Raw genomic sequence first — 27,293 nt, 5'->3', positions numbered from 1 at the left:
ACTTGGGCAGCTCACAAGGAACAACCCCATGTCACACAGTGAGCAAGCCACTGAGTCACTGGCAAGGTCAGTGGGAGCCACGTCAGCTTCTCTGGGAGAGGCCCGAGGTCAGGTAGACCAGCAGTTTTGTCTGTGAGGAACCTACGGTTTGGTTTATTTAAACCTTCAGTGGTGGTTGTTAAGGCTAAGTCTGACTCATCATCCCACAAGCCACTGGCAGCTTGAAATGCCTTAACCTTCTGGGGGCTGTCAGTTTATCATGGAGTAATTTTCTTCTTAGGCTAGGACTCTAGCAGTACGCTATAGAGGAAACATTTCTTCTGGGACTGGGCTTGTGATAGCGAGAGAATGTGAGAGAGCAAGCAAGGGAGAGAGCACCAGGGTGAGCATGTGAGAGTATGAGAGCACAGCAGAGTGAGAGTGTGAGAAAGTGTGACATAGCTCAAGAGAGCTTGAGGAGTGAGATTGCAGGAGTTTGTGAGAGAATGAGCATGAGAGAGCAAGAGTGAGAATGGAAGAGAGAGTGTGTGTGTGTGTGTGTGTGTGTGAGAGAGAGAGAGAGAGAGAGAGAGAGAGAGAGAGCGAGAGAGAGAGCGCAACCAGAAATGCAGAGCATGTAAAAAAGGCCTCAGGAATCTGGAATGAATCTCTAGCAGGACATGGTAGCATGGTAGGGTTAAAGGAATTAGACAATCAATCAATGGCATTTATTGAGCACTTTGTGCAGAGCACTAAGCACTTGGGAAGGTACAATATAATGGAGTTAGCAGATACAACCTATGCGCACAAGGAACTTACAGTTCAGGGTAGAAGAATGAACTGCACCCATGATCTTGTTCAAAGATACTTTTGATATCCATCCCACGTGCAACCCCACAGCACGTATGTTTGGATCGTTAAATTATATATTATAAATCATGTATTCATATTAATGCCTGTCTCCCCCTCTAGACTGTAAACTTGTCATGGGTAGGGAATCTGTCTGCTAATTCTGCTGTAGTGGACTCTCCCAAGCGCTTAGTACAGTGCTGTGCACATAGTAAGCACTCAGTAAATATAATTGATTGATATTGATGGTGCCGCCTGAGACAGCAGAGGAGAGGCCTGGCTCCCATTTGGATGTGACCCCTCTCAAAACTTTTCTTGTTGCCCAGAATGGCTGAAATTTTGAGTTAAACTCTGGTCCTAGTCCTTAACATGGGAGAGAAGAAGGCAAACAAAACCTTGGATTAAAGAGAAAACATGGGCCTATTTGCCCAGGGACATTCCCAGCTGCTCCTTCCACAGCCGCTCAGTCCCTGGGGAGGGTGCAATCATCATGGACCTGACCTCTGCCTTGGAGGGTCATTGCAATCAATTGGTCCATCAATAGCTGAGCACTTACTCTGGGCAGAGCACTGTACTAAGCACTTGGGAGAGTACAGGTGAGTTGGTAGACATGCTCTCTGCCCTCAAGGAATTTAAAGTCTAATGGGGGAGATAGACACTAAAATAAATGACAGGTAAGGGGAAGCATCCAAGCTAAGGGTGTCAGTCAATTGTATTTACTGAGCACTTACTGTGTGCAGAGCACTGCATTAAGCGCTGGAAAGTACAATACTACAATAAGCAGACACATTTCCTGCCCACAGTGAACTTACAGTCTAGAGGTGGGAGACAGTCATTAATAGAAATAAGTAAATTACAGACATGTACATAAGTGCTGTGAGGCTGGGAGTGGTGAATAAAGGGAGCAAGTCAGGATGACAGAGAAGGGAGTGGAAGAAGAGGAAAGGAGGGCTTAGGGAAGGCCTCTTGGAGGAATTGTGCCTCAGTAAGGCTTTGAAAGGGGGGAGAGTCATTGTCTGTTGGATAGGGTGTGAAGATGCGGGGGAGTAGTTATGTGGTGGATGCAAAGGACAGTTGAGGGGTAGGGAGTGTTTCAGGCAGGAAGGTGGGCAAGCACAGGGGCTCAGGAACAGCTGCAGAGGTGAGAGCGAGTTCTGTCCGGTTAAGGGGTTGCAGTTTCAGTTGTGTCACACTTTCTGGGAGGCTCAGCAGACCCCACCCCCCCACCCAGGGCAGTTTATAGAACAGCAATAGGCCCCTCAAAGAGAGCTGCGAGTGATTTGCCCAAAGTCACACAGCAGGAAAAGTGACAGAGCCAGTATTGGAACCCAGATCCTCTGACTCCCAGGCTTGTGCTCTTTTCACTAAGCCATGCTGCTTCTTTAGAGTGCTTGCACATAGTAAGGGCTTAACAACTAACACTATTATTCTTCTTCTTCCACTCTTCCTAGTAGTTTGGAGGTACAGGTGATGCAGGTAAGAATTGTCCCCTGCACACCTCTGCAAGGACAACTCCAACTCTGGGCTCCTTTGCCTGGCCGTGATGCTCTGGGATTTCCACAACCCCCCTTCCCCCAACCCACCCCCCTCAGATTTCTGAAGAAGCTGTGTAAACTCAGAGTATTAAGGGAGCCTTTGGCCCGGACTGAGCAAACATGTAGAGATAACTCACGGCCTTGGGGACGCCTGGGGCTGAGCCACCGAGGTTGAATTGTTTTTTTTGTTGTTGTTTTTTTTATCAGCAGAAAGGTGCCACACACTGTACTGCCTCCACTTTGCCTCAGTCTCCCATTCTCCTCTCTCCCTTTCACTAATCCATTGCCCGACAGAGGGTCGAATTCGTTTACGTTTCAGTTTTGGGGAGGTTTCCAGTAGCGGAGCAAAATAGCCCAAACCTAAAGAAATCAGGTGGTGGTCTGATGAAGATTAGAATAGTCAGTCAGTCATATTTATTGAGCACTTACTGTGGGCAGAGCAGTGTACTAAGTACTTGGGAGTGTACAATATAACAATAAACAGACACATTCCCTGCCCACAATGAGAGTAAAAAGTAGAAGTTCCATTCCCATCCTCCTTTGACTGACTGATGCTCTGGGTGGTGAGGTTCTTAATGGTCCTGGCACTGATTAAGTGTTACAGGGATATTTTGCATGTCCAGCCCGATGGGTTTTTCCCTTTTAAACTAGTCCACAATGTGAATTGCTTGTGTCCATGAGGGCAGTCACATAGGCTGCTACCAGACTTTGTTTTGAGAATGCAGTGGTGCAAAAAATAATAATAATAGTAACAATAATAATAATTGTGGTATTTGTTAAATGCTTACTATGTGCCAAGCACTGTACTAAGCACTAGAGTAGATACAAGATGATTAGGTTGGACACAGTCCCTGTCCCACATGTCCCACTGTAGGGCTTCACAGTTTAAGTAGGAGGGAGCATAGGTATTGAATCCCTGTTTTGCAGATGAGGGAACTGAGGCACAGAGAAGTTAAGGGACTTGCCCAAGGTCACACAGACAAGTGACAGAGCTGGGATTAGAATCTAGGCCCTCTGATTCCCAGGCCCAGATTCTCTCCACTAGGCCTTACTGCTTCTCTTCCCCACAGCACCTGTATATATGTATATATGTTTGTACATATTTATTACTCTATTTATTTTACTTATACATATCTATTCTATTTATTTTATTTTGTTAGTATGTTTGGTTTTGTTCTCTGTCTCCCCCTTCTAGACTGTGAGCCCACTGTTGGGTAGGGACTGTCTCTATATGTTGCTAACTTGTACTTCCCAAGCGCTTAGTACAGTGCTCTGCACACAGTAAGCGCTCAATAAATACAATTGATTGATTGATTGATTCTCATCGCAGTCCAATGTGATCATTTTCTGGAGACAGGCTGACTTGAAGACCCTGCCTGAGTGGGTAGTGTTGAAGAGTTGTCCAGAGGGCGGGAAGATAATAATCATGATCACTGTGGTCTTTGTTAAGCACTTACTATGTACTGAGTGCTGTGGTTGATAACATGCTACAGTACCTCGCATATAATAATTGTGGTATTTGTTTAGCACTTCTTACAGCCAAGAGCTGTACTAATCGCTGAGGTATATACAAGATACTCAGGTCAGACACAATTCTGTCCCCAGAGAGGGAAACATCATGCCTAGTGGAGCCAGCGTGAGATTGGGAGTCAGATGACCTGGGTTTAAATGTTGGCTCTGACACTTTGCCTGCTTTGTGACCATAGGCAAGTCACTTAGCTTTTTGTGCCTCAGTTGTGCATCAGTTTCCTCATTTGCATTACCTGTTCTCCCTACCCTTTAGACTGTGAGCTCCAGAATGGACAGAGATCGTATCTTGTTTTTGTTGTCTGTCTCCCCCTTCTAAACTGTGAGTCCATTGTTGGGTAGGGATTGTCTCTATCTGTTGCAGAATTGTACTTTCCAAGTGCTTAGTACAGTGCTCTGCACACAGTAAGCGCTCAGTATATATGATTGACTGAATGAATGAATGAATCTGACCTGATTATCCTGTATCTTCTTTAGCAGTTAGTACAGCTCTTGGCATAGAGTAAGTGCTTAACAAATACCACAGTTTATTATGGAGCTTATAGTCTAAGCAACAGAGAAAACAGCTTATTTAATCTCCATTTTACAGGTCAGGAAACTGAGGCATTGAGAAATTAAGTGATGGCTCCAAGGTGAGACAGCAGGCATGTAGCAGAGCCAGGATTGGAACCCAGAGAAGCAGCATGGCTCAGTGGAAAGAGCACTGGCTTGGGAGTCAAAGGTCATGGGTTCTAACCCCGGCTCCGTCACTTGTCAGCTGTGTGACTTTGGGCAACTTACTTAACTTCTCTATGCCTCAGTTATCTCATCTGTAAAATGGGGATTAAGACTGTGAGACCCACATGGGACAACCTGATTACCTTGTATCCCCCCCGCCCCCCGTGCTTAGAATAGTGTTTGGCACATAGTAAGCGCTTAACAAATACCATTATTATTATTATTATTTCCTCCGATTCCAAGCCCTATGCTCTTTTCATTAGCCCTCAGTGGGGCTCAGAATCTAAGTGGGAGGGAGAATAGGTTTTTCATCTCCATTTTACATATGAAGAAACTGAGGTATAGGGAAGCTAGGTGATTTGCCCAAGATCCCCCAGCAAGCGACAGAATTGGAATTTGAACCCAGGTTTCCTGTCTCCCAGACTTGTGCTCTTTCCACTAGGCCATACGGCTTCTCATCCTCTGGCTTTGCCATAATTAATATTTCATCCACCTCATGCAGGGGAAACCTCAAACCCACAGTGGACTAATGTGTGGGGAAATCCCCATTTTCTGTGCATTTCCTCAGCAGGAGAAGCTACTGCTGTTGACATGTGGCACCCTTGCAGCTTGATTGACTCGCCCAAACCCTCCACAGTTCATCGTCTTTGGGCCATGGAACACTGGGAAACAAGCAGACAGAATCAGCGAGTGTCCAGGAGAGGGCCTGGGGCAGGAGGGGATTAGCCAAAGGGTAAGAGAGCTTGAGCTTTCTGAACCCTGAAGAAAAATTTCAAACACTTTATGGAACTGGAGGGGCCTTTGAGGTTTCCAAAACCATCACTTCCCCAGTGACAGTTTCAAAGGAGCAGTTGTGGCCTAATGGAAAGAGCATGAGCTTGGGAGTCAGAGGATCTGGAATGCTTTCCCTCCTCAAAACCAAAAATTATTCTCTCCCCCCTCAAAGCCTTTTTGAAGGCTCATCTCCTCTGAGAGGTCTTCCCAGACTAAGCCCCACTTTTCCTCATCTCCCACTCCCTTCTGCGTCACCCTGCCTTGCTCCCTTTGCTCTTCCCCCTTTCCCAGCCCCACAGCACTTATTTACATATCATACATGTGTTGCCAACTTGTACTTCCCAAGAGCTTAGTACAGTGCTCTGCACACAGTAAGCGCTCAATAAATACGATTGAATGCATGAAAGAATGAATGTATATGTGTGTATATATACATACATTTTTTTTGTATTGATGTCTGTCTCCACCTCCCCCGCCCCTCCTTAGACTGTAAGCTCGTTGTGGGCAGGGAATGTCACAGTTTATTGTTTATTATACTTTCCCAAGTGCTAAGTACAGTATTCTGCATGCAGTAAGCACTAAATAAATACAAATGAATGAATGAATGCTCTTCTTGCTGTGTAACCTCAGAAAATTCACTCAGCTTCTCTGGGCCTCATTTTCCGCATCTGTAAAATGGGGATTCAATAACCATTCTCCCTCCTACTTAGATTGTAACCTCTGTGTGGGGCAGGGACTGTGCTCAACCTGAGTAGTTTGTATGTACCCCAGCACTGAGTACGGTGCTTGGCACATAGCACTTAATAAATACCATTAAAAAAAAGAAAAAGCCTTTTGTGATGGTCCCCGATGGAAATAACATGCAGCCTTTGAGCTCCTTGGTGGTGCCAAGTGATGACTTTGGCCTTGGGTTTAAGGGATTTGGGGATGTCACTTCTGGGACAGGCCAGTGTGGCTTACCGGGGCAGCTTCTCCAAATCCAGCCCTCAAGGCCTTCCTCAGTTGCCTTCAGAGACCTCAGTCTTCCCAGTGAATAGCAAACCCCTTCTGTACCTGGCCGATCACAGAAATGTGGGCAGAGCCTGGCATGGGGTCTCAGTACCTTTCTGGATCCATTTTCAGGTCTGACTACAAGCTGCACCTTCTCCCCTGGTGGGAACCCAAGGTGCTGCTGGGAAAGGTGACCTGCGGCCATAGGTGGTTGAGGGAACTGTGGGGATGGAGGGTGCTGCGTGGATGGGGAGGAGGGGCTGTGAGGTGTAGAGGTGTGTGCACTCGTAATTAGAAGACACTATTGGATGCTTGTTCTGGCCCTGTGGCATGTCCTGGTGGCATGCCCCAGGGCCTCTCCAGTGAGGTGGGTCTCTTTGGGAGGAACCGGAGGCAAGCCTAGGAGCCAAAGGTTGCCCCTCCCCACCCGCCCCTCCTCACCCGGCCAGCCTCTGACTAACGTCCTGGGCCCGTCGTGTTCCAGGGAAGGAAGCCATTGGCTACAGCGTGCTATGCGTCAGAGCCCTTGCGTGGCAGCCTGAGGAGTGAAACCCTCTGAGGTCCGGCCTCCTCTCCCTCCTGTCCCTGGGACAGAGGGGGCAGTCCTGCCCACTTCTTCCCCCCCACAAAGGCAGGCTGGCTTTACAAGCCTCTGGGGTTGGGCCCTGGTGTCAGGGAGGCTGATAGAATGATGGCTACATACCTCAGCCAGAGAACAGAGCTATGGTTTCTGGATGTGATTGGTTTTTGAATGTTGATGTTGTCATGGAGGCAGGGAGTGGAAGGGGTTGGGGTAGGGGTTGTGGCTGGCGAGGTGTTCCAGGCCAGAAAAAGAAGGTTTCCCCAGGGAAATCTGTCTCCCTGCCCATCTTTCTGCAGGAAGAACAGAAACACACACACACACACACACGCACACACACGCACACACACGCACACACGTCCAATTAGTTCCCGTGAAAAATTAACGAGGCCAGAATGTCTCCAAGGTCCCCTCGGAAAGAGCGGATCTTTGACACTTGAGCGATGGTGTGAAAGACACAACCAAGCGGGAGTCCTGGGACTTCTTGAAGTGTTTGTCGGCCAGTACTAATTCCAGCAGTCAGATAAAGCAACGCTGGTGTTAACTTCAACAATCTACCAGCCCTTAGATGTGTTTTTTTGCCTGTCTCTCCTGTTCTAGGCTGTGAGCCCATTGTTGGGTAGGAACCATCTCTATATGTTGCTGATTTGTACTTCCCAAGCGCTTAGTACAGTGCTTTGTACACAGTAAGTGCTCAATAAATTCGATTGAATGAATGAATAAACTGACAGTCCACCCAATTTGGGGGCTGTTCATTCAGTTTTTCTAATAATTATGGTATTTGTTAAGCGCCTACTATTTGCCAATCACTGTACTAAATGCTGAGGTAGATACAAGACATTGAGATTGGACACAGTCTCTACCCAACATGGGGCTCACAGTGTAAGTAGAGGGAGTAGGGTTTAATCTCCATTTTACAGATGAGGCAAACTGAAGCACAGAGAGGTGAAGAGATGTGCCCAGAGTCACACAGTAGACAAGTGACAGAGCTGGGCTTAGATCAGGTCCTCTGACACCCAGGCCATGCTGTTTCCCTGAGGAGTACAGACAATCCCATTTTCAGCTGACACTGGCATGGGACCAGGCGCCTCATGTCCAGTATTTTTATTTTAAGCACTCGGCCTTTCTGCAGCGAGGCTCCAGCCCTTGGGTCTTGCGCTTGGAAGTGGTATTACTACTTAGAGGAGCCCGGGAAGGAAAACAGTGGTTCTTGGGTAGAGAAGGTCAGTCCTCTGTTACCTGCTCTAGGTTCTGAGGACTCCTGCAGTAGGTTTGTCTCTACCATTTGCCCACTGTGTGACCCTGGGTAAGGTAATAATAATGATGGTATTTGGTCAGAGCACTTCAGGTGCCCCTGGGTGGGTAAGGCAGGGCAGACCACTGCCCCACTGTCAGTTTTCTTCTGGAAGGAGTTTAACTCAGTGATAAATGGAGGACACAGGAGTTGTGGGGGTGGTTACTTATTATTAGTAATAATAACATAATAATAATAATAATGATATTTGTTGAGCACTTACTATGTGCCAAGTACTATACCACGCACTGGGGTAGATGCAAGACAATCAGATTAATAGTAGTCCTTATCACATATTGTGATTCCAGTCTAAGAGGGAGGGAGAATAGGCAATTGATCACCATTTTACAGGTGAGGAAACTGAGATTCAGAGAAGTTAAATGACCTGCCAAAGGTTACCCAGCAGGCAAGTGGCAAACCGGAATTAGAATTCGGATCTCCTGACTCCTATCCCCATTGTCTTTCCACTAGGCCATGCTTCCTCTCTACCACTTGTGGATGTGTTGTGGACCACTGAGCTCCCCAGTGGAAGAACAGGGCTCAGTGCCTTTACAACTTGACATCAGTGAGGCTGGGAGTTGGGGGCGTGGGTGATCCCAGTTGGATAGGCCAAGTGTGCACTGGAACCAATGCAAGAAGGAGATCTTGTGATGAGTCGGGGTGGTGATGGTGGGACTGGTTGTAAAGGTTTCTCATCACACACATCCTTCTGCTCCCTCTTTTCTCACCTGCTGCAGAAGGATATGTCACTGAAGCCCCAGGAGCGCAAGGAAAAATGGGAGAGGCATCCTAATAAGAAAGCCCGAGAATCTGAAAACTGCCTGTCGGCGGAGCCCAGCGAGAACGGACGCACCCATGATGCCGGCAGCACGGAGCGGGAGCCCGATCGGGGCAAGGAGCGAGTGAAGAAGAAATTCTCCCTGCAGATCTCCAAGCAGGTAGGCCAGGGAGCCTCGGGCCCCCAGCACAGCTCCCTCTTGGATTCAGTTATGGGGGTCTGTTCTGGGTCTCCCATCCTCACCCGAGCTCTGGGCCGAGAAGGGCAGAGAGGTGGATCTGTGAGGAGGCACTGTGTGGGATGGGTGGACTGGGGCTGTTGTTGGCAAGGGGAAACGTCTGTGTTGTGCCATCCTGAGGCTGGGGACCAGGTGGCCTGGGCAGTGCTGCTCATCTGCTCCATTCAGGCCCTGGCGCAGGTCTCGTTATGACCTTGCCCCAAGACGGGCAAGAACTTGAACCGTACAGAGCAGGTCGTCCCTGCCTTCGATGTTGAGTCTCTAGGCCTCCGGCGGAGCTGAGCTACTGACAGGTGCAAGAGGCAGTGGGCGGGCACTTGGTGGCACTTAGTCACTTCAGTCTTCTGATCACAAAGAAATAATGGTTGTTCACTGACAGATTCAGGGGTCCGGCAGTCAAGAGACCCCATTCAGTTTATTGTTGCACCATTGGCCCCTGCACAATGAGATGCCAAGCTTTCTTGCATGATATTCCCAACCTCTCTGAATGCTCAGTTCAACCAAACCAAGCTGTCTACATTTTATCAGATGGATTAACCCTAGCTTAAATTCAGTCTACTTCTTAGACATGGAATTTCTTTATCCCCGCCTCTTTGTCTTGAACCCTAGGGTGTCAAACTTGTAGAGTTCTTGGGGTTTTTCTGGACTAGCTTTGGGCTTTTTCCAGGCAGTAGGTGCAGCCTGGACAGGAAGATGAGCTGAAGGGCATTATGGGACTTGGAACTGAAGATGTTTCAGCTTCTCTGCCCCTCCAAGCAGGGCTGCCCTTCCCCTACAGTGGAGAGCTGCCGTCTTGACCAGGAATACGAAGGGCTGCTTTGACCCGTCTAAGCCCTGTTAGAGGGCCAGCTCCTTGTGGGCAGGGATTGTAGAACTTTTCTTGTTTTGAACTTCCTGAGCACTTAGTATAGTGTATTGCACTCAGTGAGTGCTCAACAAGTACTACTACTACTAATAATAATTATTATTCATTATTATGCTTATTAGGCCACAGGAGCTTTGTGAGGAAAGAGTGTGTTGGCTTAGTGGATAGAGCACGGGCCTGGGAGTCAGTTTTAATCCCAGCTCAGCCACTTGTCTGCTATGTGACCCTGGGCAAGTCACTTCACTTCTCTGTGGTCCAGTTACCTCAACTGTAAAATGGGGATTAATACTGTGAGCCCCATGTGGGACATGGTCTGTGTCCAAACTGATTATCTTGTATCTACCTTAGCACTTAATAGAGTTTCTGGCACACAGTGAGCACTTAACAAATACTAAAAAAGGTGGAGGAGGGGGATCAGCAGATATAATACAAGTGACCAGTCCTCTGCTTGAGCATAACTGGTCCACAAAAGAAAGGCCTGTGGTGCTGGGGTTTGGCGTGAGAGGGCATGGTGGGTGGATAGTGGGGAGGAGAGAAGCAGAGAGAGAGATTCTTAGCCTGAGGAGGGTGACCGTATACAGCATCCATGGAATTCTCAGGGCACAGAGCCTCTGGTGCTGGGGTGAGAGAGAGAGAGAGAGAGAGAGAGAGAGAGAGAGAGAGAGAGAGAGAGAGAAAGGGAGGGAGGGAGGGAGAGAGAGAATGTGTGTGTGTCTGTCTCTCTTAGCCTGAGGAAGGGGACCCTGCCCACCACCCATGTACTTCTTGCCATTCAACTCCTATTGAGTGGACTAGAACCGGAGCCCTTTTCCTTTTTGAGACTGTAAGGCTTCTATCCCTCCCAACCCCCACATTTTATTGTTTTTTGAAAGTGTTTGTGTTTAATCTCTGTCCTGGCCCTGCCGGTTGTGTCTATACGGTTCGGTTAATTGTGCTGACACCTGCTATTTGAAGCCGGGCCTGCATCTCCTTGAAGCGTCCATCCATCCATCCGGCTGGGGCCATTGTTCCCGGGCCGGCTTTGATGCCCTGGCCCTTAATCAATCAAATTGAACATTATAATTATGACGCTCCGCTAATCCTCGTTGAAAGGCATAGCATGGTGAGCAGGTTCAAGGGCCCAGTTTTCTGCTTTATTTAAGCAATTAGATTAACGTGTCAGTCCTTTTGACAAGGCAAATGTCAACATTCTTAGTTCCCTTTGGCTAAGCTTGGAGTTTCTGCTCCCCAGGGGCAGGGCATTGTGGGGCAGGAGATTGTGATGATTCCACCCCCTGGGAGGCAGGGCAGGGGGCATATTGCCGCTTGGTAGTTTGATGCCCCAAAGCTTTTCCCCCCTGCAGGGGTGTCAAAGACAAATGAAGCAGTGAGGGGTGGGGGTATTTTTACTGCTGAATCCATGAGGCCCCAACATTGGGTAGCTTTCCACAACCCTCACTCCCTTGCTCACTCAATCAGTCATATTTATTGATCACTTGGGAGAGGAAAATGCAACAGAGTTGGTAACATCCAAAAGGCCAGAAAGACTTCCTGCTATTTGCCAGCCTGCCCCTCCCCACAGCGGCTATGGGAATGTGGGCAGTTGAGTCAGAAATTCCAGGGGAAATAGTGGTTTCCAGGGCTGTCAGGCCCGAAGCCTCTGTCTGTACCAGATGGAGGTCAGAATCTATGGCCAGGGACATGGGGTGGGTGGAGCTTCAAGGGCCCTTAGGAGTTGGGCTGTTGATTTGAAAAATGAAAGGGAGTGGTGGAAATTGTAGGCTATTGATTAAATAGGCTTATGAGCAGAGGTCTCCCACCTCCTCAGAACATGTCCTGCGGTCACTGGAGCCAGGAGTTCCAGCTTCAGGCTGCCATGTTCAAGATGTAGGGGGGCCACGGGGAGGGGATAGAGACGAGAAAGTCCAGTGAGCCTGGAGGGAAAAAGAAAACTTGCAAAAACTACTACAGAAATGTTCAGCCCATGCTTCCCCCCTCTCAAGAACCTCCAGTGGTTGTCCATCCACCTCCACAGGGATTAAAAACCTGTTTCCCCTCTCTCTTAGACTTTGAGCTCCATGTGGGACAGAGACTGTGCCAAACTGATTGCCTTTTATCTACCTTAGCCCTTAGTTTAGTGTTGAACATGTAGTAAGCACATAACAAATGCCATTAAAATTTATTATCACTATTGTTCTTATTGCTAATAACACCTTAGAGGGTGAAGCTGATGGAATTTTCTCACTCCAGCCATTTTTCCTTTTAAGCGCTTAGAGCAGTGCTCTGCACATAGTAAGCTCCAAATAAAGACCATTGATTGATTTTAATGGGTTGGTTTGGATGACCATCCAGGGCTGGTCACCAACTTTCCTTCTGCTTTCCTGTCTATTAGGCGTTCTGGTTTTCATGTTGAAGGTACCAGTTGGTTGGCCAAGTTCCCAGTGCTGCAGGGAATGAGCTCAAATGAGTTTTGGCTTGGAGTATTGAATCTCTCCCATGTGTTGGACCTGAAGGCAGTGGACAACCCTAGCAGGGTCCTTTGAGTACCCTGAAGAGATCCGGTGATTTGAGATGTGTCAGTAGCAGCTGGAAGACCAGCTGATGGGTTTGATTTTAAAGCCGCCAGGCTACCTGGAAGTCTTTGGGAATGCAGACTGGGACCTAGATTCCTTTTTTTTTTTTTAATAGTATTTGTTAAGCGGTTACTATGTGCCTGGTGTTTTTTTAAGCGCTGGAGTAGATACAAGTTGATCAGGTTGGACACAGTCCCTTTCCCATTCAGTAATAATAATAATAATTATGGTATTTGTTAAGCGCTTACTATATGCCAGGTACTGTTCTAAGTGCTGAGCACTGTTCTAAACCATATAGGACTCCTAGTCTTAATCCCCATTTTATAGATGAGGTAACTGAGGCACAGAGAAGTGAAGTGACTTCAGCAGTCACACAGCAGACAGGTGGCTGAGTCTGGATTAAAACCCAGTTCCTTCTGACTCCCAGGCCCATTCTCTATCCTCTAGGTCACTCTGCTCCTCTGTGGCTTTACTCTAAGAGATACAGAATTGTTCATGGAGGTGGGGTGGGGGTGGAGGAGTGAGAATGCTGGGGAGGAGATAATGGCTGGGGCTGACTTTAGTTCAAGCCAAGAGGACTGGGAAGTGAAGACACAGATGGCTTCCCCCTCTCCTCTCTGCAATCTACAAGTGCAAGGAATTCACAGCTGCCTGAAAAGCCACTGGGAGTTTGCAGCACAAAGTGCCGAAATGAGGAAGACAGTATTTAGTCATTAGGCTTGCTAATCCAAGGCCTAAAATCAGCCTCATTTCAATCAATAGCAATCTGTTTGCACTGTCAGGAGCTAATTTAAAAAGCTGCATTAAGTCCGGGTGAGACGTTTTATATTCCATCTTCCGTTTCCAAGCTCGAAGGAAGTATTGAGCAGAGCTCCACTGTCTCTGCAAAAAAGAAAGCGTCACCACCGGTGGGCACCAGTGTGTCCGCCTCACCCAGGGGGAGGGGAGGCCTGGGGAGGAGACATCAATGCAGTCATCGTGCAGGACTGGTTACAGAGTAGCTGATATTATAGGCACAAATAGAGGCTGCACTGAGGTGTCCTTTTTCAATACCCAAACTGGAGGGGTAAATAGCACCGAGGGGGCCCGGGCACACACTCCCAACCGAGGGTCTGCCAGAGAGGGAGTGACAAAGAAGGTGGATCACTGAAACTCTTTCCTGAAATCGTACAAGATTCTGAAAAAGGAATGGGAATAAGCGAGAAGGGCCAAATCCACCCACGTGGTTTTCGCTAGTGAAACTGTCAGTTTGACGGGAGGTGGATTCTCTGATGAAGCAGCATGGCCTAATGTCACAAGCACAGGCCTAAGAATCGGAGGACCTGGGTTCTAATTCCGTGTCCATCTCTTGCCTGCTGTGTGATCACGGACAAATCACTTAACTTCTCTGGGTGTTGGTTTCCTTGGTTGGAAAATGGGTATTAGTAACAAAAATGGGTAACAAATACCATAATTTTCATTATTATTATAACTGTTGTCCCTCTTCTTAGACTGTGAGAACCGTGTGGGACAGGGACTGTGTTCAACTCAATTAACTTGTCTTTACGCCAGTGTTTAGAATAGTGCTTGGCACATAGTAAGTGCCTAGCAGATGCCATAATAATTATCGTTATTGTGATGAATGTGGAACATGTACATATCACACAGGAAAATAAGGCCTGTAAAACAGAGAAAGCGGCCGACCCAAACCAGCTCTTTGTCCTCAAGTCACCCTCAACTGCTTTGAATTCTTATCACAAATGGCTCCTCACTCTATCTGAGTTATTCTTGATACGTTTAAAACTGTTTGCTAAGACAAAATGAATTCTGGGAGATCCCTTTGCTGGTTTATCTGTCTTACAGATGCCAGTGGTTCACTGGCCATGGGGCCTTGTTGGGAGCTGAAGGAGGGCAGCTCTCTCAGTAGGATACAGGCCTGAAATAACACCTCTCTGATGACTGTTAGAACTGGAGGCAGGTGATTGGCCCTGTTAATATGGACTAAAGGTTGAGAGAGAAAATTCCCAGCCCCTCTTGAAAGGACTGACTGAAAGATAGTGAGTCCCATGTAGGATGGGGACTGTGTCCTCCCTGATTACCTTTCATTTATTCATTCAGTCAGTCAGTCATATTTACTGAGTGCTTAATGTGTGCAAAACACACGATGAGCTCACAGTCTAAGTGGGGAGACAGACGTTAATATACATACATACATACTTACGTAAATGCATTACAGATCTATACATTCATGTCCTGGGGTTTGTAGCTTCCCCAAGGCTTTGTATGGTGTTTGGCACATAGTAAGTATGAAACAAACACCACCATGAGAAGCAAGGTGGGCCTAATTGAAAGAATACAGGCCTGGGAGTCAGAAGACCTGGGGTCTAATCTCAGTTCCACCACTTACATGCTTTGTGTCCGTGGGCAAGTCACTTCACTTCTCTATGTCTCAGTTCCCTCATCTGCAAAATGGGGATTCAATACCTTTTCTCCCTCTTACTTAGGCTGTGAGCCCCATGTGGGACATGATCATCTACCCCAGCCCTTATTACAAGGCTTGGCACATAGTAAGTCCTTAACAGATACTACTGTTATTATTATCATGTAATTGTAGACATGATGAGTAACAGAGCTAGTTCATTCCAGGCCCCTGTGCCTCTTGCATCCAGTCCTCAAAATCCCTGGATCAAAGCCCTTGCTCTTTTGACCAAGGAGGCATAAAGGAGTTGAGGCTGAGGGGAGGCGTGCTGCCAGTTCTGGTTTCTGGGCACCCCATAAACCTCTGCCCCACTCACAGTAGGTCCAGGTACTCGTGGACTTGAACCGAAGGTTACTGGGATGGACTGGGTCTGCCCAATATGGGGGACTGTCAGGACCCTCAGCAGCAGGGGTCTTGAGAAGGAGAATGAATCAGTCAACCAGTGGTGTTTAATTATGCTTCTTGTTGAGTGCTTACTATCTGCCAAGCACTGTACTAAGCCCAGGGTAGATTCAAGATTATCAGATTGGCCACAGTCGCTGTCCCCCCACTAGACTGTAAGCTCACTTTGGGAAGGGAATTTGTTTATTGTGGCATTGTACTCTCTCAAGCACTTAGTACAGTGCTGTACACACAGTAAATGCTCGATAAATACAATTGAATGAATGAATGAAAGACTCAAAGTCTAAGGAGGAGGGAGAACTGATATTGAATCCTTGTTTTTACAGATGAGGAAACAGAGGCCCAGAGAAGCCAAGTGACTTGCCCAAGGTCATATGATGCACAAGTGGCAGAACCAGGATTAGAACACAGGTCATTTTGACTCCCAGGCCTGGGCTCTTTCCACTAGGGCATGGGAGTTTCTTCTGGGCACAGAGCACTGTACTAAGCAGTTAGGAGGGTATTATAGAGTTGGTAGACATGATCCTTGCCCTCAAGACTCTTTGAGTCTAGCGGATAAAGGCCCAGGTATGGTTTCTCAGCACCTGAGCCAGAGTAAGACATTGGATAGACTAGCAGGAAGCCGGGAATCTGCTCCCAGGCTGTCCATCAAGGCAGAGTTTAAACCAGGGAAACCACTTCAGGTTTGAACCAAATCACTTAGGACAATTCCCCCTCTCACACCATCTCCCACCAAATGGCCTGGATTGGTGTACACCTCCTCTGGATGTGTTCCCTGGACATTTCTCACCCTTTTACTAAACTCAGTCGCTTCTAGGTCTAAAGGTCCTGAGTGTCCCCCTCCCTCCCCCTCCAAAGAACAGGCACCCCAGGAGTGTGCTAATGGCCCAGGGTGGACATGGCCATGAGTCCTCAAACACCTAACTGTCTTTTTGCCCCTCTGGCCCCTGATCTGTATCAGGGTGCTCAGACTTGCCCTCTCCCGACATATGCATTGGTGAGGAGAGTGTTATCCAAGCTGAATGTCACCCCAGAAGCCTCTGTTTCCCTTTGTGTTTCCTAACTCCTCTTGTGGGTTTGTTGGACAGGGCAGTCAGGCTCTGAGAGCACAGTAAGTTCTGGATTTCGGCTGGGTCTCTGGAGGAGATGCAACCTTGATCCTTGAGTAGGTTTGAGGGGATCTCATTCCGCCAGCATCCCCAAGATGAGGAGCCAGTGAGGAAATTTCATTTGCTAACAACTTTTATGGGTTCATACTCCATAAAGAGGTTGCTAGTGGTCATTGCTTACATGGCTATAAAAGGAGAGCTAAATGGTTTGTAATTTAGAGGAGAGGATTTAATTACATGAAGTAATTTACAGAAAGCCATAACAGCTTGCATCTCTTTTCCTCCAGTTATTTAATTGGGTAACACAGTGCCATGTTCTCTCACCCTCTATATGTCCCTCTCTCTCTGGCCTCTCTTTTCCTCTCTCCTTCTCTCTTCATCTATCCTCTCTCCCTCTCTTCCTCTATCCTCTCTCCCTGTCTTCCTCTTGTTCCTCTCTTCCTTCTTCCCCTCTCCCTCTCTGTTCCTCTTGATCCTTCTCTCTCCCTCTTTACCTCTCTTTCTCCTTCTCTCTCTGTCTCATTCCTTTCTCTTTCCCTCTTTCCCCTCCATCTCTCTTTTTCTCCATCATCCCAGCCCCAGGGAAGACAAAAGACTGTAATTTTTATTTTCCTCAGTAATGATGATGGACTGAAATGGAGCAGCAACAGCAGCTGTTGGTGTGTTTGCTGGGTCTCATCCCTAGATCTCGGTCAATGTAAATTTAATTTTATTTTCATCATATTTGTTTAACGCTCAGTATGTACCAGGCACCATTCTAAGTGCTGGGGTGGATACAAGTTAAGCAGGTTAGACATGGTCCATGTCCCATATGGGGCTCACAGCCTTAATTCCCATTTTGTGGGTGAGGTAACTGAGGCATAGAGAAGTTAAGTGATTTGTCCAAGGTCACACAACAGATAAGTGGTGGAGCTGGGATTAGAACCCAGGTTTTTCTGACTTCCAGGCCTATGCTCTATCCTATAGGCTACACTGCTTCTCCGCTTAATTTGTCTGAGGACATTTAGAATCCTTAAAGGCCCCAGCCTTTCAGCTGGTGAAATGAATTTGCTTACTGTCAATATGCAAGGTGTTTTAAAGAAACGAACAAAATGTTGGGTAACCCCTGTAAGCTATCATTCTTTTCTGCCAGGATATGAATGCCTCCTAATCAATATCTTGGAGCTTAAGGAGGATTGGGTTTCTCTTATGAATGTCCCAGAAATGAAATTCCTGGACTTTCCTTAATTAGATTGCCACCAGTACTTAAAGATCTAAACAATCAGAGAACCATAGGGTTGAGAGGTCATCTGCTCCATCCCCCTGGTTCCCGGCTGGCAGACACCAAACCAGTCCACAAACATGAAGTTACCATTAAAGTTATTTTAAGGCCTTGCCATATTCAGTATGGGGAGTGAGTTGCCTTTCCCAGAAGTGTGAAATGAGAGAAAATACCAAGGTCTTCTTTTTGGAGAAGGTGAGTCTTAATATTATTCTGACGGAAATGTGGCATGGGGCAGACAGGAAGGGCATGATTGGTAATGAGGAAGGGCAAGGCACGCTGGGCAGGAGTCCAGAGCCGAAAGTTTCCATCTTCTTGACAGTTGCCCCAGAAATTATCAATTAGGCTTTGAGGTTTTGGGGCAGCTCTGCTAGGGGTTTGATTGATTGAGGTCAAAGAGTCCAAGGGAATCTGTTTTCAGGGCTAGGTTAGGCAGTCAAGATCCCATATAATAATAATAATAATGGCATTTATTAAGCGTGCGCTTACTATGTGCAAGGCACTGTTCTAAGCGCTGAGGAGGTTACAAGGTGATCAGGTTGTCCCACGGGGGGCTCACAGTCTTAATCCCCATTTTACGGATTAGGTAACTGAAGCTCAGAGAAGTGAAGTGACTTGCCAAAAGTCACACAGCTGACAAGTGGCGGAGCCGGGATTTGAACCCATGACCTCTGACTCCGAAGCTTGGGCTCTTTCCACTGAGCCACGCTACTTCTCCGTATCTGCTATGCATCCAGCCACTGGGATACTGAGGTTCTGGGGAGGGTAGGCATGGGTTTTCTGGAAACATCAGGCTGCTCCAATGACCCCTTGCTCACTGCCGACTCCTCTCCCCTGTCCCCACTGCTCTCCCTATCTACAGGGCCTTTCTATAATCTCCTCCAGGAGGCCTTCCCTGATATCACTACCTTATTTCACCCCCTTACTGCCACTTCAGCACTTCTGCCTCCTCTAAGCACTTGGGGACTCAATCTCCCCTTGCACTGTAGCCCTTATGTTCATATCTTTCTATTGCTTCCTCCTAGCTCTAATGCTCTTTAGTGTCCTTCTCCCCTGCTAGACTCTTAGCTCCTTGAGGGCAGGGATCTTGATCTCTAATTCTATCGTATGGTCCCATGTGCTTATTATGGTGCTCTGCACACACTAGATGCTAAATAAGTACTACTGGTGGATGGATTGATTGGTAGAAGCAGTGTTTAGGATTTGGGTTGGAGTTTAGCCAACAGAAAGAAACTCCATGCGAAGGATTTAGAAGAATCTGTTTCCTCTGCTTTCCTCCACCTTCTCCCCTCTTACTTGTTGCATGGCTCCCTCTCCTCCCTGCAGTCTCTTTCCCGCCAACTGCCATGACCCTATCAGTCAGTCAGTCAATTATATTCACTGTGTGAGTGCTTACTGTGTGCAGAACACTGTTTTAAGTACTTGGGAGAGAACAGTGAAATGATATAACAGACACATTCTCTGCCCACAGCAAGCTTAGTCTAGAGGGCTCTGGTACCTGTGCAGATGGGAGGAAGGAAGGAAGAGTGTCACCCTCGAATATGCAGCTGGAAGGGAGTGGAAGCAGCAGCAACTGTTTTAAACCACCTTCTCTCTCTCCCCTTTTACTTGCCCAGGGCCAAGGCCTCTTTTTCTTCTGTTTCTCCACTGCTCTGGGTGTTTCTGGCCCATGGCACAGATGAAAGTGGCCCTCTTGCAACAGTGAAGAAGCTAAAAACCCCAAGGGAGAATCCGGCTGTTGGAAGCCCTCGCCTCCCTCAGGTTTGACGTCAGATCTGACTGATCACTGTGCTGGCAGAAGATGGTGCCTTCTGCCCTCCTCCTCTGCTTCCCTTCCCAGCTGTTCCTATTTGGAAAATAGCTTGAGAGAACTAGTGGGGAATGCTCTGGGTGGGCTGAGGCTCCTCTGGGATTTTGCTGTCTGGGTCTGCCCCTTGGAGGGAACTTGGGACAGGCAGAAGGACAGTTTGAGGTGGGGATATAGTAGGGATTGGCATTGTGGCTGACTGTTGTGGTTACCAAGGAGCTCACTCTTCCGGTGGAGAAATCTGCTTACCATCGCTCTCTGGCTGAGGAGGAATTCAGAGTTTTCTGGCTGGAGTCTCTGCTTGTGCCTTTGGTCTTGAGTCTTGTCAGGCCAGAGGAGGCAGGGCTGGTTACCCAAAAACTGATTGGCCAGGATCTCCCCACGGTTGTGGTGGCTGTGAGCCAGGAGATATCTCCTGCCACGGTCTCCTTTGGGCAGTTGGGAGCATAGCCCAGAGTCTTCTCCGTGGCCTGATCTCAGGAGATTATCAGCGGAGTGGCAGCTGAGAAGTGCAGGCTGCCCTTTGCCTTGGGTAGGGTGGTTCCTGTGTCCCACCGGCTTTTTCTCAGCTGGTCGTTGTGCTCCCAGGGCCCCATCTATCCAGCCCTCATTGTCTGTTCCACAAGGAACAGTGTGGCCTACTGGATAGAGCACAGACTTGAGAGTCAGAAGGACCTGGGTTCTAATCCCAGCTCCGCCACTCGTCTGCTGTGTGACCTTGGGCAAGTCACTTCTGGGCCTCAGTTACCTTATCTGTAAAATGGGGATTAAGATTGTGAGCCCCTCATGGGACAGGGATTGGGTCCAACCTGATTTGCTTGTATCCACCCCTGCCTAGTATGTAGTAAGCACTTAAAAATACAATTATTATCAGTATTCTTATTAAGGAGATTTTCTTTATGGATTTTTAGACAGAGATGTGACTGGTCTTTCCAAATGGGGTATTTGTTTTATGTTGGAACATAAATGCTTGTGTGCACATGCATACACACACACACACACACACACACACACACACACACACACACACACACACACACACACACACACACACACACACACACACACACACACACACACACACACACACACATGTTCCCCCAGCCTGGGTTTACCCCACAGCATAAACACTGATGCATAAACACTGATGATGTCTCCCTTTGCCAAGTGGGCTGCAGAAGGCAGGTTGCTTTCTAAGTTTCTGAGCAGCCTCGATCTGGCTAAAGTGGTGAAGGTGAAGGAAGTGATTTCCTGATCTGTGGCAGGGTCTCGCAGGATCAGACAAATAATAGCAGAATGGAAGCAATGCAGTCTCCTGGGCCTAACTAGCTCCCTTTCTGGGCCAAGAGGCAATGAAGTGGCCAGGGTGTGCATGCTAGATCAGACAGCCTAGGGAGGGAAGGGGAGGGTATTTGTGAGGTGCTTGCTATGAGCCCTGTGCTAGTCACTGGGACAGAGACAAGATGCTGGTTTGGCCATTCCTTACCCAGTAGTACCTCTAATGATGAGAGCATTTCCAACAGCTGAAATGGCCAAGCCCCATTCCTGGGGACTTTAATGGGAATTCTGGGGGATCGTGGAGATTTCTATCTCAAATCATACAACAGCCGTCTCTCTTCTTCGGCTTCCAGGAGCATTGTCTTTTCTTTCTCCCAAAGTAGCTGTTGGTCTCGTTGGGCCGCATTATCCTAAGAACCCCCTTTCTTATCCTCCATGCCTCTTGCTCCTCTCCTGTGACCACTGTTCCTCTCTCACATCTCTGTGGAAGTGGATCTGCCTCTACGTTGGGTAAGAGAGAGTAGCGAGAAGAGCTGAGGCTGTTTTGCCTGGGTGTCAGAGGACCTTGGTTCTAATCCCAGCTCTGCCAATTGCCTGCTGTGTGAGCTTGAACAAGTCAACTTCTCTGTGCGTCACTTTCCTCAAATGTAAAATGCGGGTTCAGTTCCTCTTCTCCTTCCTGCTTTTGTGAGCTCACCCTCCCGTACGCCTTAAGACTGAGCCACTATGCAGGACAGTGATTGTGTCCGACCTAATTAAATTGCACCTACCGCAGTGCTTAGAACAGTGTATGACACATAGTATATGCTTAACAACTACCATAAAGCAAACAAACAAACCTGGTCCCTCCTGGGCCATGGGCAAATCACTTAACTTATCTGTGCCTCAGTTTACTGTTCTGTAAAATGGGAGGTAAGTACCTCTTCTGTCTGCCAGCCCCATGTGGGTCAGGGACTGTGGCCAGTCAGATTATTCTGTATTTAATCCAGGGCTTGCCCCAGTTATTGTTGATGCTCATATATTGGGTTACTCCTTAGCTAGTGTCTATGCTTGTCTTCCCTGCATCAGGCTATGTTGCTACTGCTGCAGTTAGGTCTGGGAGAGAGGCAGACACATCACATCCAGTCAGGAGAGGCAACCCACAGAAATCTATCAATCACTGGTATTTATTGAATTCTCACTGTGTGCAGAGCACTGTACTAAGCACTTGGGAGAGTACAAAACAACAGAATTAGCAGACACATTTCCCTGTCCATCCCGAGCTTACACTCTAGAGAGGGAGACAGACAAGAATATGAACAAAACATCCCAGCTCTGCCACTTGTCAGTTGTGTGACTTTGGATAAGTCCCTTCACCTCTCAGGCCTCAGTTCCCTCAACTGTAAAATAGGAATTAAGAAGGTGAGCTCCATGTGGGACAGGGACAGTGTCCAACCCAATTTGCTTGTATCCCCCACCCAGTGCTTAGAATACTGGCTGGCAGATAGTAAGCACTTAACAAATATCACAATCATTATTGTTATTATAAAGGTACATAGCTCCCTCCTTCTCCCCAGCCCAGCCATGGCCAGCAGATGCCTGAGGCTATATGGCCAGGATTGGATTTGGTTTGCTAGGAATGACTGCACATTCTGGAAGTCCCAGGGATCTTTGCCCAGGGCCTTCTCTTTCAGAGCTGCCAAGGGCTTCTGGGGACTGCCAGGGGCTGGGACCATCCCACTGGGCTCCATGGGGCAGGGCCGGGGGCATCACGGGCAGGACCAGCAGGCATGGCGCTTGGCTCTGTGCTGCATTGCGGGACATCTGCCACCCAGCTCGCCACCGGCGCTGGCCTCCGTTCGGCCTATGGAGAAATTAATTGCACACTAATAGATCTGAAATTGGTACATGGTATCCCATTATGGAACAAAAAAAGAGTCAAACTGCACTCCATTAGCTGAGAACCAAGGGCCTGAGTCAGTGCTGGGGAACTGACTCCAGTATCATGGGGATCGGGTGATTAATTGAGATTTCAATAACTGTAATTTATTATGCAGAGGAACTTGATCAGGGGCCGAACCAGTAGAACGGGAGGAAATGCAGTTCCAGTGAGGAGCAGGGCCCCTGTACTGTCTGTCCGGGAGATGGAATTGGCATGGAAATAGGGCACACAACAACTCCGATCTGGAGATGAAGTAGGGTGGTCCTCCCTTTGGGAAATGGGAAGGAAGAAGTCCTTTACTGGCCCTCTAGACTGTGAGCTTGTTGTGGGCAAGAAAGGGCCTACCAACTATGTTAGGTTGTACTCTCCCAAGGGCTTATTAGTTCAGTGCTCTGCACTCGGTAAGTACTCAATAAATCCCATTGATTGATGGATTGAGGAAGGGTCTGCAGCCCAGTGCCCCCCCACCTCCAGGTCCTCCCAAAGTGGTTCTTCACCTTCCCAGTGCCCCTGCCCACTCCTGACCCCACAGAGGCCCTCATAATAACTAATAATAATAATAATAATAATAATAATAATTTAAGCACTTAGAAACAAGATAATTGGGTTAGACACAGTCCCGGTTCCACACAGAGGGAGAACAGGTATTGAATCCCCATTTTACAGATGAGGAAACTGAGGCCTAGAGAAGGCAAATGACTTAACTAGCCTTCACACAGCAGGAAAGTGACGGAGCTTGGATTAGAACCCAGGTCTTCTGATTCCCAGGCCTGGGCTATCTCTGTTAGACCATGCTGTTTGCCTCATGCTGTAGAAAAACAGCCCTGTCTCATGGAAGCAGCCTGAAGCCACTGGCAAGAGAACTGGGAGCTGATAGAGGATCAGAGACTCTGAGGTGAGGATAATAACCCAGCCAGTCCTAGCTGTGCAGCTGAGGAAAAGTACTTGATCTGAAGCCCTCTCCTCACTGCCTCTTGCAGTCAGTCAATCAATCAATCAATTGTATTTATTGAGCCCTTATTTGAGCACTTATACAAAGTGCTTGAGAGAATGCAACAGAACAATGTAGCAGACATATTCTAGAGGATGAGCTTGAGTTCCCCTCCACCCCCTGCCTTCACCCCCATCCTAGTAGCATCCTGGAGCTCTTATCTTGCCAAACTGAGAGCATAAAAGAATGGTCGTTTAATGGCCTTACTTTTTCCCTCAACTCTCACTTCAGTATTAATAACCCCATAACACTTGTGTTTCCTATTGCTTCACCTTGATGTAAATTAATTAATTGATTAGAGAGGCAGCATGGTCTAGTGGATAGAGCACGGGCCTGGGAGTCAGAAGGACCTGGGTTCTAATCCTGGCTCTGCCGCTTATCTACTGTGTAACCTTGGGTAAGTCACTTGGCTTTTCTGGGCCTCGGTTACCTCATCAGTAAAATGGGGATTAAGACCATGAGCCCTTTGTGGGACGGGGACTGTGTCCAACCCAATTTGCTTGTAGTAATAATTAAAATTATGCTATTTGTTAAGAATTTACTATGTGCCAGGCATTGTACTGAGCACTGGGGTGGATACAAGCAAATTGGGTTGGACACAGTCCCTATCCCACATGGGGCTTACAGTCTCAATCTCCATTTTACAGATGAGGTAACAGGCACAGAGAAGTGAAGTGATTTGCCCAAGGTCACATAGTAGACAAGTGGCAGAGTCTGGATTGAAAGCCATGACTTTCTGACTCCTAGGTCCATGCTCCATCCAGTATGCCATCCACCCACAGCTCTTAGAACTGTGCCTCGCACGTAGTAAATGCTTAACAAATTCCACAGTTAATATTATTATCATTATTATTATTGTCTTTCTACCTCATGAGATTGTAAGCTATTTGAGGACAGAGACCAGGTCTTCTAATTGTATTGCCCTCTCCCAACCCCTTAGTTCCGTGCTCTGTGCACAGTAGGTTCTCAGTAAATATCTTTGCGTTCATTTCCGTCAGTCAATGTATTTATTGTGCACTTGTAGTATGCAGAGCACTGTGCTAAGGGCTTGAGAGAATACAGTAAAATTATTGAACGTGATTTCCACTCTCAAGGAGTTTACTGTCTTGAAGAAGGACCTCTTTGCCATATCCCTGGAAGTCCAGTGGGGTCAGTGGTGCAGGGACATGGACACAATGCTGTTGACGAAGATGATGATGATGGTGGTGGTCGCTCATCGAGAATAGTGGGTAAGCCTCAGTCCTGACCAGATCCAGTGAGAAAGAATTGGTGGTTGTGATTAGAACAGTACTTTGCACATAGTAAGCGCTTAACAGATGCCATCATTATCATTATTATTGAGTGAATAGGTGGGCAGGGATGCAGGGTATTACTTAATGTGAAAGACCTATTTCCAGCCAGTGTGCCCACAGCATAGTGGTGGTGTTGGGCTGTAGTGCCATAACTGTCCAGATGGTTGTTTCGGTGACCTCTGTGTTCTATGTTGTCCTTGTTTCCCCAGATACTCTTGAAAATTCCCACTAACCCTGTCCACCAGCCTCTTTCCACTGAACTGACAGCAAGGGACAGGGTAGGGCTGAATCGAATCTATCATTCAGTGGAGAATGTAGCGAACAGAAGGAAATGCTTTGAGGTGAAGGTAGGGGCTGAGAGCATCCTGCTGGGGAAAAGCTGGGAGCCTGCTAGTGAGGGGAGCTGGAAGTGGAAGTGAGACTTCCCAGAAGCCTCGGAGGCCTGGAGCAAGTTGTCTCTCTTTTCTGTCTCTGGTGGATGATATTAGGAGTAAGGTAAACACTAAGGATAAACGGGTGAAGGGGGGGCAGAGTTCAATTTGATGCCCCCTGCCCCATCCTCCAAATAAATGAAAGATCGATTTCTGTAATTTGGGAATCAGCCCATTTAAATAATGAAAACGCCCAAGTAGCAGAGTAAATCATCGACAAGAACACTTACCGGGGCCGAACGGTCTTTTGAGCCATCGTGCATGCGTGGGAATGGAGGAAGGCCCAGATTCATCCATAGAGAGACTGAAAATATTTCTCTTGGCTCGCCTGGGCTCGGGCAGCCCCTTCCTCCTCCCGGCAGACAGCCTGTGCCAGCCCTACTCCCCAGGCCAATGGACCCGTGTACCTGTTAGAGAAACAGAATAGAGCCCTCCCCGCCCCCCCCCCCCTCCACCCCCCAACATCTCTCTCAGGACACAGGGTGCCAGAACTTGGCAAAGTCACAGCCCGTTTTCTTTTTCTCTGTTTTTCCTGGAGAAAAACAAGTTGTGGAAGTCCAGAAGCCGTGCTGTCCTGGGCACACCCCTTGCAGCTCAGGGCAGCTGGGGTTCCAGTCAGGGGCGCTGGCCAGCAGAGCGTGACACACACGCCATGTTCTCTGGCTGTCCATCCACCTGGGCCCTGTTCCTGTGTATCCGGTCCCCCAAAATTCCAAATCATTTTGGTCAGAAATGAATCACAGGGAAAAAACAAGACATTTGGAGAAAAACAAAAACCGAGCAAAGGGCGATATCTGGAAGGCTGCTGTGGGTAGTCCCGGCAGGGAAGCTAAAGATGCCTGGGGCCAGAAGTAGCTATCAAAATGTCACCTAGGCCAAGGAGACCCCTCTCCCTGCCCCCCCTCATCTTACAGGGAGATGGCAAGTATTAACAACATACCCTCTCTCTTTGTCCCAGCGTTTCTTTAGGAGGGAGGAATGAATGCTGCTGTTAGTCTCTTGTGGACAATCAATCATTAATATTTTTTTGAGCACTTACTTTCTGCAGAGCACTGAACTAAGCACTTTGGAGAGAGTTGGTAGACATGATCCTTGCCCTTAAGGAGCTAGCATTGTAGAAGGGGAGACAGACACTAAAATAAACTACCCAGGTAGCAGAGGCAACCCAGCATAAAGATCTGTATGCAAGTGCTGGGGAGGGAGGGTGAGGAACCAAGACCGAAAGCTATGTCTCATATCTCATGAACTTGATGATGAATGGTGGTGTTCAACAGTGTAGTGCAACACGACAGCAGTGACAGAGATCTGGCTTCTTGGGATTTACGTTTTATATCCCCGAGAAAAAGGAGGGGGGAAGTAGCACGGCCTAGCAGAAAGAATACTGGCTTGGGAGTTGGGAAACCTGGGTTTTACTCTTGGCTCCTTTGGCAAGTCACTTCTCTGTGCTTCAATTTCCTCATCTGTAAAATGGAGATTTAATTCTTGTTCTCTCTTTTACTTAAACTGGGAACCCCATGTGGGACAAGGACTTTGTCTGCCTTGATGATCTTGTATTTATCAGGGCTTAGAACAGTGTTTGGCACATAATAAATACCCCAGTCATTGTTATTACAAGGTCCTCAGGCTGTGGTGTCAATGTGCTGCTCTCTTTGGGGCCGACAGTCA

The 27,293-nt window shown here is 47.8% G+C and overlaps 1 protein-coding gene across 1 annotated transcript in view; it reads left to right on the top strand.

Moving 5' to 3' along the window:
• FBRSL1 (fibrosin like 1) overlaps positions 1-27,293 on the top strand; it is an 809,814-nt gene that overhangs the window by 267,482 nt on the left and 515,039 nt on the right. The window contains 1 exon segment of the mRNA XM_038762874.1: positions 8,983-9,183. Coding sequence (XP_038618802.1) covers positions 8,983-9,183 — 201 coding nt within the window.

The sequence above is a fragment of the Tachyglossus aculeatus genome, chromosome 21, assembly GCF_015852505.1.
Source record: "Tachyglossus aculeatus isolate mTacAcu1 chromosome 21, mTacAcu1.pri, whole genome shotgun sequence".
Taxonomy (NCBI): domain Eukaryota; kingdom Metazoa; phylum Chordata; class Mammalia; order Monotremata; family Tachyglossidae; genus Tachyglossus; species Tachyglossus aculeatus.
The sequence above is the reverse complement of the archived record's forward strand: the minus strand, read 5'-3'. Positions and strand labels throughout refer to the sequence as shown.